This window comes from Podarcis erhardii (assembly GCF_964252035.2).
Source record: "Podarcis erhardii genome assembly, chromosome: 10".
NCBI classification, from domain to species: domain Eukaryota; kingdom Metazoa; phylum Chordata; class Lepidosauria; order Squamata; family Lacertidae; genus Podarcis; species Podarcis erhardii.
In genome coordinates, this window is record NC_138500.1 from 21,055,937 (window position 1) to 21,072,621 (window position 16,685).

At 45.4% G+C, this 16,685-nt stretch overlaps 1 protein-coding gene across 3 annotated transcripts in view; it reads right to left on the minus strand.

Moving 5' to 3' along the window:
* Positions 1–3,975: 3,975 nt before the first annotated feature.
* SYT10 (synaptotagmin 10) overlaps positions 3,976–16,685 on the minus strand; it is a 43,282-nt gene continuing 30,572 nt past the window's right edge. For all 3 annotated transcript variants that reach the window (XM_081878947.1, XM_081878948.1, XM_081878946.1), the window contains 4 exons: positions 15,120–15,240; positions 9,479–9,650; positions 7,707–7,836; positions 3,976–5,779 (listed from right to left, as the gene is read on the minus strand). In XM_081878947.1, coding sequence (XP_081735073.1) covers positions 5,708–5,779; positions 7,707–7,836; positions 9,479–9,650; positions 15,120–15,240 — 495 coding nt within the window. In that variant the 3' untranslated portion in view covers positions 3,976–5,707. The remainder of the gene's footprint in view (positions 5,780–7,706; positions 7,837–9,478; positions 9,651–15,119; positions 15,241–16,685) is intronic.

A 16,685-nucleotide genomic window follows, 5' to 3' on the forward strand; every position in this document is an offset into this window, starting at 1 on the left:
GTGTGTATAACCTGTAATGAATACTGGGACCTAAACACATAGATCCTCTTTGCTAGGGCTGTCTATATTACAGGTCAGGGTACATGAGCCCAGTGTTTGATTCCACACTGCAGAAAACCTGGGATACAATCTTGCCTTCGGTCCCATTAATTCCATGAGTTTATGTCATGTCCAGGGTCGTATCCATACATCCTAATCCAAACCTCGTGCAGCTCTCATTAGCACCCCGAGCTCAGTGCTATCAGACCCGAATGTGCCATGGAAACATCTGTGTATCTCCAGTTCACTCATCTAAGCATGAGCATTGGAGCCCTCACACACAAGCCTGAGCTAATGAATCAGACATGTAGGCTGCATTCTTGTCATGTGCCTAAGACCCCTATTTGCCTCATGTCCATGGAACTTTGTGCAGCTGATTCCTATTCCTCTTTACAGAGGCTGGCTTTTAAACATCTAACCTACGCGCTGGTCCATTTGCATGGCTGAGAAGCAGATGTGAACCATCCACCACATATTAAAAATAACATGAGGTGCAGGCATTCCGTATCCAGGATGGCCCATTTGATAGAACCAATTCTACCACTACCACTTTTTATATTTTTATTTTGGTAGAGAGAGATTGCAATTCGGGCCATTCTACAAGAGTGAGGATGGGATAAGTACCCAGCTGCCCACCCCTTCAATGTGCAAACTGACTGTTGGGTGGGCATACATCTGAACTGGGGCTCACTGAGTTCAATGAGACTAACACCCAAGTAAGTGTGCATAGGATTGCATCATTACATGGACAACACTGAGGAGAAGGGCACAACTAAATGTTTTTCCTTTGGTGTTGGATAAAAATAACAGCAACAATAGGTTGTATCCCATGAAGTTGTCCCATTTATGCAAGGACTTCCACCTAAATGGAACTCCTTCTTCCTCCCCTCTAGATCTGTTCTGGGTGTAGCCCCAGCCCTCCAGAGCAGATTGGTGGGGGGGGGGCATGCAAATGGGAATCAAACAGGGATAGGGATTATTGTTGTGCAGACAGAAATCCTATTGCTAAAGTGATGACTTTGACAGATGCAACCTAATAATAATAATAATGGTAATAATTTATATAAAACACTGGCCCTTCAAATCTATTCCAAGTTACAATAAAAGCTATGCCATAGCAGTAGAAACCGACGAAACAATCAAAAGTATATGTTCCTTACAGAACACTAATGCTACATTTGTTCATGAACTTGTTAGGGTTTTTGTTTTTTGGATAGTAGGCGTAAAACAGTGCAAAGTATATTGAAGTTCAATCTTACAGTATTTCACCACCAAAAATATAGCAGAAAGAGCAGAAAGGCCCTTTTGTTATTGAGAGTATGAGAAGAGAAAAATCAGAATAGCTCTGAAAAAAACTCTGTAGATAGTATGCAGATGCTTGTGAAAACAAATAGCATTTGGAAAGTATTTGTGATGATGGCAAGTAAAAAGGACATATTCAAAGAGTGCATCACAAGAATTCTGCAAGCGTCGATCTACACATACAGATTTCTGTGACCATAAAGTTGATAGTTTGAGGTACTTCTCCATAAGGTGACGCACAAGCAGTTCAGTACCATAAACATCAACTTGTGACAAGTACCCATTTTAAAAAAATGGAACAGGATATTGAAGAAAACCCTAGATAATATCTGGGTTACTGCTACTGGTTGGAAAGTCTATATGTGGTAGTTTTGAAGCAACTTATCCACCTGTTCTTCCCCTTCCATGTGATAGAAACAGGAGAGATGGCGGCAAAAGGAAATGATACCAAACCACCTTGTTTCCCTCCATCTTTATTTTAGCCTGTCCTTCACATGACCTGTGAATGCTGCCTAAAACAATCAAAGTTGTGTTATTTCCTGTCCTAAAATTAAAAGCGGGGAAGAGGGATAGAAGGAGGGAGAGAGGGAAGCAGCAACAGCAGAGCAGGAGGGCAGGTTTACCTGCGGCCTACTTTATGAAACAGTTGGTGTAGAAAGGGAAGGAGGCTTACTTGGACCTTGGACCACTGCAGCAGGGATAGGGAACCTGTGGCCCTTGGACTCCAACTCCCATCAGCCCCAGCCATCATGGGCTAGGGCCCCAAACACCAGGGATCTATGGGAGTCCAACAAGTGCACCACAAATTCCTCACACCTGCTCTACAGAATTGCCCACCACCACCATTAGTTATCAGTCATATCCACCAGTAGAGTATAACTTTAAACACCCAAATGTCCTTTAAAAAAAGCCAATTTGGTTCATTAAAGTGATAACAGACATATCTAAGGTGCAACTGTGCATACTATGGGTAGAATCTGGAGTGCTGTTGATCTCAGTCCTATACATTAGTCATGACTAATGTTCCACATTTGATTTCATGTTGTTGGGACCGAAGTGTGACTAACTTAAGCCCCATTCAGGCATGGTCACTTTTTGTGTTCAAAGAACATTGGGGGTGGGGGTGGGTGCTTGGGAAGCAAGGCTGCGCATGTTGGTCCTGCCCCCAATGTCACCATCACTCCTAACCTCTGTGCATTAAGCATGAAGGTCTGAAGGAGATGAAAACATGCTTAAAATCATCCTGGCAGTTTCAGGTTCTGCATAATCCAGGGTCGCAACTGCTGAGAAATATCTAAAAACGTATTGCTGAATGTATTTGGAATATCCCTTGCAAATTCACAAAGGCTTAGAGCAGATATTGGGACCAGGGACTCCCCCTCCATGTACTCTTCAAACATGGGCACTTCTAACGCCTAAATAGGGCTTCAGCCTGGATCCAAACCACTGTGTATACAGTTGACTCGCAACTTATGCAGGGGTTATGTTCCGGGGATAGCTTGTAAAGCCAAAATCATGGATAGTCAAAACACACTCTCCCAGCACCTCCAAATACTTTCCCAATGTGCATGCAAATGGTGGGTGGGATTGTGATAGTTCCTCGCCCCCAGTTAAATTTTTATTTTTCCTAGCCAAGTTAAATGTGCATAAGTTGCAAGTTGACTATACCATGATTGGTGTTGAAAATAATGGAAGCTGGAAATTAAGCCCATACATAGATTTAAATTGGACATTTGGCAAATAAATGTGATCAGCAAAAGGGCCAAATCAATTTAGGCAATTGATTTGCAGAAAGAAGAATCAACCTAAAGTCCTCACACTAATCCATCACCTTTATATCAAGCTCTGCACTTGTCTACTTCTTTCTATTTCATGGCAAGACCAGCTCTGAAAGAGGGCTGCTTCATGCCTGACATTTTTCCTGCAGGGAGATAAATCTCTATCACACCTGAAGTGAGGCACAAGAGTTTAGAGTTTCACAAACAGCAGGCTCTGGTGAGTTTCTTCTGCACAAATGTTTTAATTTTGGAGCTTCTTTCAATGCTTCTCCTGAATATAAGGATTCACTGACTTTTCCACACATCTATTGCAGTGACTGGTGTGCTTGTGTGGAATGCTGTCAGCAGTCAGCATAAGAATGTTTTAAGCCATCATAAACAGAGCTCCATAAGCTTCAACTTTTTAATTTCAAATTTAGGAGACAACAAAGCTTGGCTTGCTGACTTCCTGCTACATTGAAGCAAAACAGATTTTAGCCCTCCAACTTACAACACTGAATCTGCATCCCAGAACAAGATGCATCCTGGTACCATTTTGAAAGACTTTTTGCCTTCCTCAATGGATGGCCACTTTCTTTTCTTTTCTTTCTCTCCCTGCCTCCTCCCAAATGTGCTACTCTTTGAAGGCTTTACATTTCTGGTTGTCTGAACATCTGTGTGCCCCAACTTCTAGTGACCTGAATTCACACTGTAGCTTCATAAATGCTTATGCTAAGCTCTTGTTGCATCCAAATGTCTGATTATGAATCCTCCAGGACATAATCACATCAATGAAGTTAAGCTGAAATACAATAAAGTGTCAAAGAGTTGCCCCTTTGATATAGCAAAGCAAAGCTATATCAAAACCCTCCAATCACATCAATGAAGTTAAGCTGAAATACAATAAAGTGTCAAAGAGTTGCCCCTTTGATATAGCAAAGCAAAGCTATATCAAAACCCTAGAGGCTAAAGTGCCAAATTAAAGGCCAAACTTGGTGTGATGGTTAATGCATCTTTGTATGTGTGTGTGTGTGTGTGTGTGTGTGTGTGTGTTAAAGCAAGCAGGGATTGTTGGGCTGATAATTATTGGGGATTTCCTAATGCAAATAGAAGATCCAGAGAAATAATCTTTGACAGGACCACAGTAGGGAAGAGGGATAGAACTCCTCTTCCCCAGTTGCTACAATCCCAATACTTATCAGATCCATCCTCAGGGGCTGCATTTTTTAAAAAGCCCCCCCCCCCCAAGCCTACACACTTTAAATGCAAAGGTGCATTTAATAACACAGCACACACTGGGCCCAAACACAAGTTACTTTACACATTTCAGTTTCACATTTACACATAAGACATCTTGGCGTACACCAGCATTTCTTAAACTTTGGGGAAAGGGTGTGAGAAATCACAGGAGCAGATGGGGGTTGCCAGATGGCCATCCGTGGCTAAGCAGCTCCTGTTTTCCTTGGCTGAATGGCTAACTGGGGAGCAGACCAACCTTTCCAGCTGGGTTGCACGAGGGAGAGAAGGGGAAAAGCTCTTGTCGACACTAAATCTTCCCTTGCAGCTCTGCACCTCAGTTGCACGGCTGGCATTCTTCTGGCTCTCAGGCCCAGATTCAACCCAGCAAACAGGGACAACCCAATGGAGAACAGGGGCTGCAATCAATGTTCTCTGTGTATTAGGGCAAGGGCTCATGCACTAGCAGGTGGGCGGGTTTTCACATTACACAACAGGGGAATCAAACCCAACTGTTGAGCTCAAGGAAACTCATTGCACAACCGATTGCACAATCTATTTTACAGAGAAGTTACCAGCAACCTGCTTATGTAGTTTTTGGTGCAACTGCATTTATTTTGTGCCAAACATTTCACCAGTGGAACAAATATACTGCAAAGTGACTTTAGCATTATATTGGATACAACCCTCATTCAGTGTTGGTATGCACCCCAGCTTCCTGAGCACAATTGGAAGGAGACTGCAGTGGGGAGCAGATTGGTGATTCTTGGAAGTGCTGATGCTCATGTGAACTTCCTCGAGGAGGCTCTTTGAATCCCACTCTGTATTGGGACCACAGAATGTACAGTACATTCAGAAAGGGGGCGGATTTTAAGAAATACTAGTGTACATGTAAAAATACTGTATGACTGTTTGGCACACTCATTAGGGAGCTGTGATAGACTGCAGTTCCCAATACAAGATTCACCCAGTGGCAAACCTGTTTTTGCCTCTATGTAATATATAAAATTGTCACCACTTAGAGGCGAGTTCACAAGAAAGGAAAGTACAACAGAAAGCTTTATGTTGACACAATTTGTGCTATCATGAGCATTATGTTGCTTTCAAGACCTTAAACCCACCTATACTTGTGTCCTTCTGAATGCCTTGTTCAAACAAAGAAAGAAATGATGTCTTTTCATGACATCTTTAACAAGTATTCAAGTGAAAGGTAAGTTAAGAATGAGAATTAATGGTATTATTATGCAGTAGAAATACAATGGATCAAAATGCAAAAATCTGATTGCAGGTCATCAGCTAGACCCAAACCTTTTGTAGCGTATAGACATGGTGAGCTTGTTGTGAAGCTGGTCATCAAGAATCCACTGTTCAAGCTACGGTGTAAGTGGTGGTTTTGGTGATGAGCAAGATCCTTGACTGTCAAAACTGGTTGCTCGGCCTGGCAACTAGAAGAAATAGAATGTTTTAAGAAGAGTCCTGTTGCATCCACAGTCCATCAAGTCCACCATCCTGTTTCTTATAATGGCCAACCAGTTTCCTCACAGAAGTCCACAAGACCCCTCCCCCCACTTTTCTCCCCAGCTACTAGCATTCAAAGGACTACTAGTTCCACCTTGCCATTGTGATCAACAGCCATTGACAGACCCATCTTACCCCATGAAGATATCTAATTCCCCTCTAAAGTCATCTAAGATAGAGGCCACCACCACATTTTGTGGCACCAGATTTAATCCAGATTGAATTATTGCCAATTGTTCAACATGAGAGAGCACTGGAGAGTCTTCTAGAAGTGTCTGTTGGTCCAAAAAGAAGATATATTTACTGGATTTGAATATTAAATGGTGCATTATTGTGGGGTCAGAGAAGACTGGTGGTGGAGCTGACATCTAAAACTGGAGATCTGGAGAATGCCCTGGGTATCTTTACAAAAGTACCATCTTCTATATTCATGAGCCCAAGGTGTGCATAGCAATTTTGCAGTTACGTGTGGTTAGTTCACATCATCTATAAAGATTAGCCAAGTGGCTATTTTTGTGTGTGTGGCAAATTGTGTGTTAAAAATGTCTTGACCAATGAAGAAGACTCACTGGGTTGCAATGTGTCTGGTCTCAAACATTATCAATTTATTGCTTGTCACATCAGTTTGATGTTCAGGCATTATCCTAGATAGATGTGGGTGCATATTATTGTATCTTGGCCATTTTATTTATAGTCTTTTTACATGTCTTTACATTGTCTTTTGGGATTAAAGTTGGATTTCACTCCTGCATACATTTTAGAAGCATCCAGTAATATTTTTTCTCCTCATTTTAGTCCATGCTACAGTGGGGTTAATGCCATATGCCTCTCCCAACAGAGCAAATGGCATTTAATTTGGGGGAAATGGTGTTTGCATTGATAAAGTGTTTTCAAAAACTTTCCTGTAATTCTGAAACTATTCAGCATTTTTTTTTTTAGAAAAGAAGGGAAAAGAAACAGCAGAGAATTCAGTCCCAGATTTTCTGGTTTTGTTTTTGTCTGAAATACACCAGTATGAATGTTGTTAACAGGTGGCATAGAATGTAAAAGAAAGCCATCGAAAAATTGAACTTGCATTCTCTTCTACAGGCTTTTTCAAATAATTTAATGAAATGCCTAATACAAAACAGAGCTCCTCAGCTTTGTTTGGTGGAAAAGATTTTTAGCATCTTCTTTCGTACGTTGTTCTGCACTTAACCTCTTTTCTTTTGTCTCCCTTCACATTTCTATTTGACAAAAATGCTGCCTCATGAAATAGAGAGACCTGTTTGTGAAGAAAAAAGCAGAGACATCACCTTGCCAACAAAGGTCCATATAGTTAAAGCTATGGTTTTCCCAGTAGTGATGTATGGAAGTGAGAGCTGGACCATAAAGAAGGCTTATCCCCGAAGAATTGATGCTTTTCAATTATGGTGCTGGAGGAGACTCTTGAGAGTCCCATGGACTGCAAGAAGATCAAACCTATCCATTGTTAAGGAAATCAGCCCTGAGTGCTCACTGGAAGGACAGATCCTGAAGCTGAGGCTCTGATACTTTGGCCACCTCATGAGAAGAGAAGACTCCCTGGAAAAGACTCTGATGTTGGGAAAGATGGAGGGCACAAGGAGAAGGGGATGACAGAGGACAAGATGGTTGGACAGTGTTCTCGAAGCTACCAACATGAGTTTGACCAAACTGCGGGAGGCAGTGGAAGACAGGAGTGCCTGGCGTGCTCTGGTCCATGGAGTCACGAAGAGTCGGACACGACTAAATGACTAAACAACAACAAATTTGTGACAATGACAATGAGGAGTAAGCTGCTGAAATAGTGACAATGAGGAGTAAGCTGCTGAAGAGATGCTTTAGTCCTCTTACCTCTACCAAGGGATGCCAGTGGGTTATTGGCTTGCGGGGGTACGCCAGCATTTCATTCCAGTGGTCTCTTCCAAGGCCTTCAGCGTCAAGTCCAGCCCTACATACTCCAATCACCTCATTGTGTCCCACTCTAGGATTAAAGGTGGAGAACAGAACGTCCAAAGATTATCCACAATGCCATGCGTCCACAAATAATGCAAATGATAGGGAGAGGAGCCACATTCTGTGACAGGAAAAGCTAGATATTTACACCCCAAAGCACCAGGAACATTATATATATATAAATTATTGGGAAGATTAAGGCCGCATTCAACCTTGTATACACTTACCTTGCAGTATGCCCCATTGAATTCTATGGGGCACACTTCTGAGTGTGTATATCCCACTGTGTTGATGGTGGTGAAAAGCAGACACAGTACTAAATTTTAATCAACCAAACAAACAGTCATTCCAATTGCACTGTAATGATGCACCCACTGCCACCTGTTCTGCTTCGGCAAAGTGTCAGCATGAACACATCTCCGTCTATCCATCATGCTCTGTAGGTATCTTGACAACAGTGGATTTTCTGTTCTATACTGCCCGGCACACTTTCAAATGTGCCCCTTTAACATTTATTATTTTTGGTGAAAAGCACCATTAGCCCCGAGAACTAGATCTATTTTACATTTAGTAAGGAAAGGTAAAGAAATTAATAATTAATATTAATCCTTAATATTCAGGATTCTGAAGCAAGCCTGCACAGCAGTAGTTTGGTATAATAATAATAATAATAATAATAATAATAATAATAATAATAATAAAATTTATTTATTTATACCCTGCCCATCTGGCTGGGCCTCCCAACAGAATATTAAAATCATGATAAAACATCAAACATTAAAACTTCCTTAAAGAGGGCTGCCTTCAGATGTCTTCTAAAAGCCAGAAAGTTGTTTATTTCTCAGTTTTTAACCTATTGTGAAAGTGTCTACCTACTTACCATTATTTCTTTACTTATCATATGTATAAGGCTGCCATGAGCTCTCTGTGGGGCTATACTTGAGGTTGGTCCAAAGAGTGGCATACACTCCAACATTTCTCCAATGAAAATAGGGACGTCCTATTCCATAATTATAATTTTACTATTTATACCCCACACATCTTACTGGGTTGCCCCTGCCACTCTGGGCAGCTTCTAACATATATAGAAACATAACAGAACATTAAACATTTTTTTTTTTTAAAAAAAAATCCCTATACAGGATTGCCTTCAGATGGCTCGGGGGTCGGATAACTCCATACCCTCCAACATTTCTCCAATGAAAATAGAGACATCCTAAGGAAAAGTGGGACATTCCGGGATCAAATCAGAAACCAAGACAGCTTCTCTAAATCAGGGACGTCCCTGGAAACTAGGGGCACTTGGAGGGTCTGGATTGGTGCAGAATATGGTGACTAGGTTGCTTGTGGGGGTAAACTACTGCCAACATACTATATAACACCTTGCTTGTTGGGCTTGCTTAGGCTACCAATCTGCTATTGGGCAAAATACAAGGTTTTGGTACATGCAAAACTGTCTACAGCTCAGGAGCAGTTTACTTGACAGACTGCCTTATACCTTGTATACCCAGCAAGTCCCTGCTTTAGGTCAGTATAAAGATAACACCTGTCATTATTATTCTTACAACAACAACAACAACAACAACAACAACAACAGATTACTATAGCACCTGCTCTTCTTGAATCTCCCTCCCCCCAAAAAAATCAAAAAAGAGAAAAATGCAGCATACCGGTCATAGTCCATAACAGCGATGGAGAGGCTGACTTGGTCCACATTCTCTGGAGGGATGTCAAAAACGATGGCCTCACTGTATACTGGATTGAGAGTGTTTTTCTTTGTAGTTGTTTTTCTCTTTTTCAGGCGCCGACCATCGCACATCAGGGACACTTTGACGTATGGATCTGAGATAACAGGAACGGAGGTCAACACAACCGGGTAGGAGGACATCAACAGTTCTCATGTACAGTAGAAGGTTTGGTTCCACCACAAATACAGAGGAAGCTGCCCTATATGAAGTCAAGACATTGGTCTATCTAGTTCTGTTGACACCAACTGGCAGTGGCTCTCCAGGGTTTCAAGCAGGGATCCTTCCCAGTCTGAGCAGGAGACACCATGAATTAAGTCTGGTACCTTCTGCACGCAAAGCCTGTCTCCTATCACCAATGTACACTAGATGATGTGCTCAACAGTGGCTGCTAGCCATGATAGCTATGTTCTCTCTTCCTTGTCAGAGACATTATGCCTCTGGATATCAGTTGCTGGGAATCACAGGTGGGCAAAGTGCTCTTATGCTCATGTCCGGCTTGCAGGCTTCCCACAAGTATCTGGTTGGCCACTGTGAGAATAGGATCATTGGCTGATCCAGCAGGCTTGCCTTATGTCCTTGTATCCAGAAATGACACCCATTTATTCAGGGTGGTGAAAAGCCCAACATGCCAAACCAGATGCAATGTCATTTGGGGTGCAGATTGTCACTGTTTTTGGCTGGGATTCAGTCACATCCCTGCAAGTTCCAGTGGCTTAATAAAAAGTGGATTTGGTGCTTTTGTGAGACCACCTCCTTGAAAAATTGGACTTTTTTTTTGCAATAAAGAGTGATGGGAAAATGCACTGGAATGGGTGTGATAATGACTGTGTGGTGCAACTTCATATAAGCTCCCCCCAAGCAAACTGAATTCTTGGTACTGTCATAGACTGCCTAGATGCAGAGGAGTGGTGGGAGGCACCAGCAGGGCAACCCCCAGGAGAAGAAGGCTTAGATGCAGCAGCAGGCAGCTACCATGGCAACAACAGGAGGGGGGCCAGGGTGGGTGGGCAACAGCGGGTTGCCTGAGGGCAGCCCCGAGCTCTGCAGTCTGAGTGCCTGCCAGTGTGGCCCCACCCCTGTGCCTCACCACTGCCACCTGTGTGCCAGCCAGCCTGTCTGAGAGGAAGGAAGGGAGAAGATAGATTCTTTTAGATAGATTCTTTATTGTCATTACACAAGTGCAACATTGCACAAGTGCAACGAAATTGGATGCCATCCCTTAAAAACAACAAAAGCAAAACAACAACAACAACCAAACAAACCACATTCCACCCACACCCACACCCACACCCATCAAACTCCCAGGTCACACTATCGAGTTACAGCATTTAAGAAGGCCACAGCTCTTGGGTAGAAACTATTTTTCAGTCTGTTTGTCCTTGACTTGATGTTTCTGTATCTCCTGCCAGAAGGCAGTACAGTGGTGCCTCGCAAGACGAAATTAATTCGTTCCGCAAGTCTCTTCGTCTTGCGAGTTTTTCGTCTTGCGATGCACGGTTTTCCATAGGAATGCATTGAAAATCAATTAATGCGTTCCTATGGAAACCGCCTTCCCCCGACCTCTTCTGGCGGGCGGCATTTTAAAATCGCCCGGGACAGCGACTTCTCCGCTGTCCGGGCGATTTAAAAGCCCCTGGGAAGGCAAGCAGGGGGGACAAAGACTTTTGCCCCCCGCCTGCCTTCAGAAGAGGTCCAGGACAGGCTTCGCGGCCCCGCCGCCCGGCTTCGGGACATCGTTCCGATGCCAGGCGGCGGGGGGAGGCTTTCTCGCCCCGCCGCCCGGCATCGGGACGATGCCCCGAAGCCGGGCGGCGGGGGGAGGCGTTCCTGCCCCACCGCCCGGCATCGGGACGATGCCCCGAAGCCGGGCGGCGGGGGGAGGCGTTCCTGCCCCACCGCCCGGCATCGGGACGATGCCCCGAAGCCGGGCGGCGGGGGGAGGCGTTCCTGCCCCACCGCCCGGCATCGGGACGATGCCCCGAAGCCGGGCGGCGGGGGGAGGCGTTCCTGCCCCACCGCCCGGCATCGGGACGATGCCCCGAAGCCGGGCGGCGGGGGGAGGCGTTCCTGCCCCACCGCCCGGCATCGGGACGATGCCCCGAAGCCGGGCGGCGGGGGGAGGCGTTCCTGCCCCACCGCCCGGCATCGGGACGATGCCCCGAAGCCGGGCGGCGGGGGGAGGCGTTCCCGCCCCGCCGCTCGGCTTCGGGACATCGTTCCGATGCCGGGCGGCGGGGGGAGACTTTCCCGCCCCGCCGCTCGGCTTCGGGACATCGTTCCGATGCCGGGCGGCGGGGGGAGGCGTTCCCGCCTCGCCGCCCGGCATCGGGGCATCCTTCCGAAGCCCGGCGGCGGGAGGAGGTGTCCCCGCCCCGCCGCCAGGCTTCGGAGGAGGTCCGAGGACAGCGGGGAAGACGAGCTGCGCTTCCCCACTGTCCCGGAGATTTCCCTATGGGCTGTCGTCTTGCGAAGCAAGCCCATAGGGAAATTCGTCTTGCGAAGCGCCTCCAAAACGGAAAACCCTTTCGTCTAGCGGGTTTTCCGTCTTGCGAGGCGTTCGTCTTGCGGGGCACCACTGTAGTACAAACAGACTGTATCCCGGGTGAGATACATCCTGCAGGATATTGTTTGCTTTCCTAAGACAACGGGAACCGTACAGTTCTTCCAAAGATGGGAGGGGATGACCAATAATCCTTTGGGCTGTGGTTATGACCTTCTGGAGCACCTTCCTCTTCCTAGCTGTACAACTGGAGAACCAGGCACAAATACAGTATGTAAGAACGCTCTCTATGAAACCTCGGTAGAAGGACACCAGCAGTCTCTCACTCAGATTGTTCTTCTTTAAAAGTCTGAGGAAATAAATTCTCTGCTGGGCCTTCTTCACCAGAGCAGTGGTATTTGCGCTCCAAGTCATGCCCTGATCGATAGTCACTCCCAAAAACCTGAATTCCGCCACCCTCTCCACCCGTTCCCCGTTGATATACAAGGGCTGAATGTCCGCCTTTTTTTTCCTGTAATCCACCACCAATTCCTTGGTCTTAGCCGTATTAAGAGCCAGATTGTTCTCTCCACACCAAGCACAAAGCCGCTCCACCTCGTCCCGATAGGCGGACTCATCCCCTCCTGAAATGAGCCCCACCACCGTAGTGTCATCAGCAAACTTGATGATTTTGTTGCTGGAATAAATGGCTGTACAATCATACGTATAGAGAGTATAGAGCAGGGGACTCAACACACAACCCTGTGGTGAGCCGGTGTTAAGGCTAAGGGCTGTGGACATATGTGACCCTACTCTAACCCTCTGAGAACGTTCTGACAAAAAGTCCAAAACCCAGAGACAGGTGGAGTTGGAGAATCCAGTCGCCTCTAGCTTGGACACCAGTCTATGGGGAAGGATAGTGTTAAAAGCAGAGCTAAAATCCACAAACAGCAGCCTCACATAACTCCCCGGCTGCTCCAGATGGGACAGAGCAGCATGGAGAGTGGTAGTGATAGCATCTTCCGTGGATCTATTTGCCCTGTATGCAAACTGGTAGTTGTCAAAAGTTGATGGAAGACAGGAAATAATGTGACGGCGCACCAGTTTCTCAAAACACTTCATGATGATTGGAGTCAGTGCAACTGGTCTGTAGTCGTTCAGACTACTGATTGTGGATTTTTTAGGCAGAGGAACAATAATTGACGACTTCAGGCAGGGTGGGACAATAGACTGGTGTAAGGACTTGTTGAAGATCTTAGTAAAGACCCTCGCCAGCTGATCCGCACAGCCCTTCAACACCTTTCCCGTGATGCCATCAGGTCCAGCAGCCTTCCTCGGATTCACCATCCTCAATACCTGTCTCACCTCATGCTCCTCTACAGTGAATGAGGGACCCCTATGGGGTGGTGGCTGTAATACCGGCGTCTCAGGTGGCTCCTTCTCGAAGCGAGCAAAGAAGAAGTTAAGCTCCTCTGCCAGCAAAGGGTCACCGTCGACAGCACCAAGGTTAGGTTTGTAGTTAGTAATATGCTGAATCCCCTGCCACATCTGTCTTGTGTTGTTACTCCTTAAGTTATCCTCAATCCTCTGCCTATAGACCAGCTTTGCCCGTCGAATACCCCTCTTCAAGTTTGCTCTTGCCACACTGTAAAGCTGCACCTCGCCCGACCTAAAAGCCCTGTTCCTTTCCCGCAACAGGCACTGGACCTCTCTATTCATCCAGGGTTTCTGATTGGGGTAAAACCGGATGGATTTATTTACTGTGACAGTGTCTGTGCAGTGATTGATATAGCACAGAACTGCTGCCGTGTGCTCCTCCAGGTCTGAGCGATCGAAAATGTCCCAATTGGTTCTCTCAAAACAGTCCTGCAGCTGATGGATAGCACCTTCAGGCCAGATTTTAACAGTCCTTGATATTGTGGGAGCCCGTTTCCTGAGTGGGATATATGCTGGTACCAGGAACAGAGACATATGGTCGGACTGGCCCAAATGTGGCAGCTGTAAAGCCCTATAGCCGTGATTTACATTCGAATAAACTTTATCCAGTATCTTGTCCCCTCTTGTGGGACATTTCACATGCTGATAGAGCGTTGGGAGCACTGTTTTAAGAAGGTGCCACCACTGCCACCCACTGAGGAGGGAGGAAGAGGAAGGCGAGAAAGTGCCTCCCAGGCTCTGTTCACCCTTTGTGGTCTCTGTGTGCTCCCCCCCCCGCAACACTTGCCCCACCCTGGGTGATGGCAACCCACGCTATGCCACTGCAGAGCAAGGTGTGGCATTAGGACTCAGAATCCCAGACAAAACATGTACTAATCTGCACCAAGACAAGCGGAAGAAAACACGGAACAAATGGAAGCATGGATAGCAAACTAATTCAGCAAACTAAACAGAACATACTTCTATGTATGTATGTATGTATGTATGTATGTATGTATGTATGTATAGAATTGCATCCTAAAGCAGCTGCAAAATGTACAGAAGCTGTCACAAGTTAAGAACATTGCTAATGGCGTTTGTAGTGCACTAAGTGACATTTATCAGGAATATGTCAAGGTCTTGGAATGAGGAAATAAAGCACATGATGGGATTCCTTTGTTTGTTATCCGGAAGCTAAAATGACACAGAGTCTCACACATTGTTTAAACCCAAAGCAAACAGAGGGAAGGTTTCATCTGGGCAGAAGAAGGGTGTCCCCAAGTACTTTTCCAGCTCAGAGTAATCTTCCTCAATCAATCAATCAATCAATCAATCAATCATGGGAAGATACAGAATTCCTCTCTCTCCCGTGAATCTTTTCCCCTGCTCGAGAAAAAGCAGCTTGGGGGAGGCAATTTTGAGCTGTGGGTGTTGGGAACTGACAGGAAAGGAGAGGGCTAAGCAGTTGCTTCCACTCAGACTGTCTATTGTTTCGCTTTTTGTTTTCAAAAGTGAAGGAAAGAAACATAAGAGATCCATGTATTGTTGAATTCTCCTCGTCTGTGAACTCAGGATCAAATGCCCTGAAATCCTGAAGGTAAAAGCCCTTCCCCAGAGAGACATCACCACCCACAGGTGAAGCTAAGCGAAAAGGAACACTGCACTTACCTGATGAGCCAGTGATGTCCATAGCTTTAAGATTTCTGCATTTGATGACTGTGAGGGTCATCCTCCCTGCTGTTGGCAAATAACAAAGGGAAAACATGATCTCCCCCAAATCTATGCTTTCCTGAAAAAAACAAGCACAAACAAAAACATATTTTATAACAGGAATGGGCCACCTTTTCCAGCTTGAGGGACACATTCCTTCATGGGCAACCTTCTGGACGGGGGGACCTCCACGCCAGTGGTGGGTGGAGCAAGGGGCAACAGATGGGGTGAACATCAGGATGCCCTGATTCTTGATCTTGTGTTGATCAGCTAGGAGTTCATGGACTCCACTGATGGCAAGAAGCCTGAATGCCTCCAAAATCCTGGGGTTGCCACTGAAAGGAGGAAACTGCTCCTGATGAAACAAGAAACTTGGGTAGGCACTGGAGAACAGGGGCAGGTCAACTATTTTGGGTGATTTGTAGGAGATTAGCCAGGGGGAGGCCAGGACTTTCTGCTTCCTCCAGTTGTTTAACAATAGCAACTGCAAAAAGAACCTGCGGGTGGGGGTGCTAGACTGCTGAAAGAAAGGTTTTCATGGGGGCAACCAGAAATGAATATTTGGGTGAAATGACTCTGAGCTCAGTTTTGGCAAATAATATAACATTTCTGTGCTGGGCTGGTATGTACCCTGCTCCTTAATTCTGAGTGTACGTCTCATCCCATCCCCTACACCACTACTTTGGACCTGGTTTGGGCTGGATGTTGATGATTTAGTAAAATCCCAAGGTAGAGCCCACATGTTTGAAGGCTGCAAACCTTAGATCAGGGGTGGGGGCCTGCTTTGCCTGTAGAAAGGCCAGGTTCGGTTCCTGGCATCTCCAATTAAGTGGATCATATAGAAGTGGTGCAAAATAATAAAAGGTCTCCACCCGAGACCCTGGAGACCAGGTGCCATCCAGAGTAGGCTGAGCTAGCTGGATAACCACTCTGACCTTTGTTACTAAATCTACAGAGAAAGCTTTGCTTGCTGCACACAGCAACTCATTTCCAGCTGAAAGGTTGGAGCTCTCAATCCGTGCTTCTTCTTTTTCCGCAAAGCGGCAAGGTTATTATTTAAAATTCTAAAAAGCAGTTCATTACCAGCAAATCAGGATACAGCTACAGTAAGCCACACACTATAATTGGCCTTGTGTGTCTCGGAGAGCTGAAGGCACTTGTACTAATGTCAGAAGGCAAGAACAGCAATAATGTTCAGCTGCATGCGTATTAGCAGGTCTCTAACGATAGTGTTCTATTTTAGAGGACAAAAGTCTTGCTCAAAATGAAGCACTGGATGATCCTTGAGGCTCTGTATAGGGTATGATGGCCTCACTCTTTTTTTCATGCTGGTGGGCCATTTTGATATTTTTAAAGAACCATCAGATGTAATTTGAAAGCCTTGCAATCTGAAGTATTTAATGTGATGCAGTATTTACTTAAGTCGCAGGTGTATCAAAGGATATGGAGAAAGCTGCAGTGTGGCATGGATTAAAGTTGCAAGCCTAGCCTCTAAATGAGTAAGCTCCACTGAATTAAATGAGA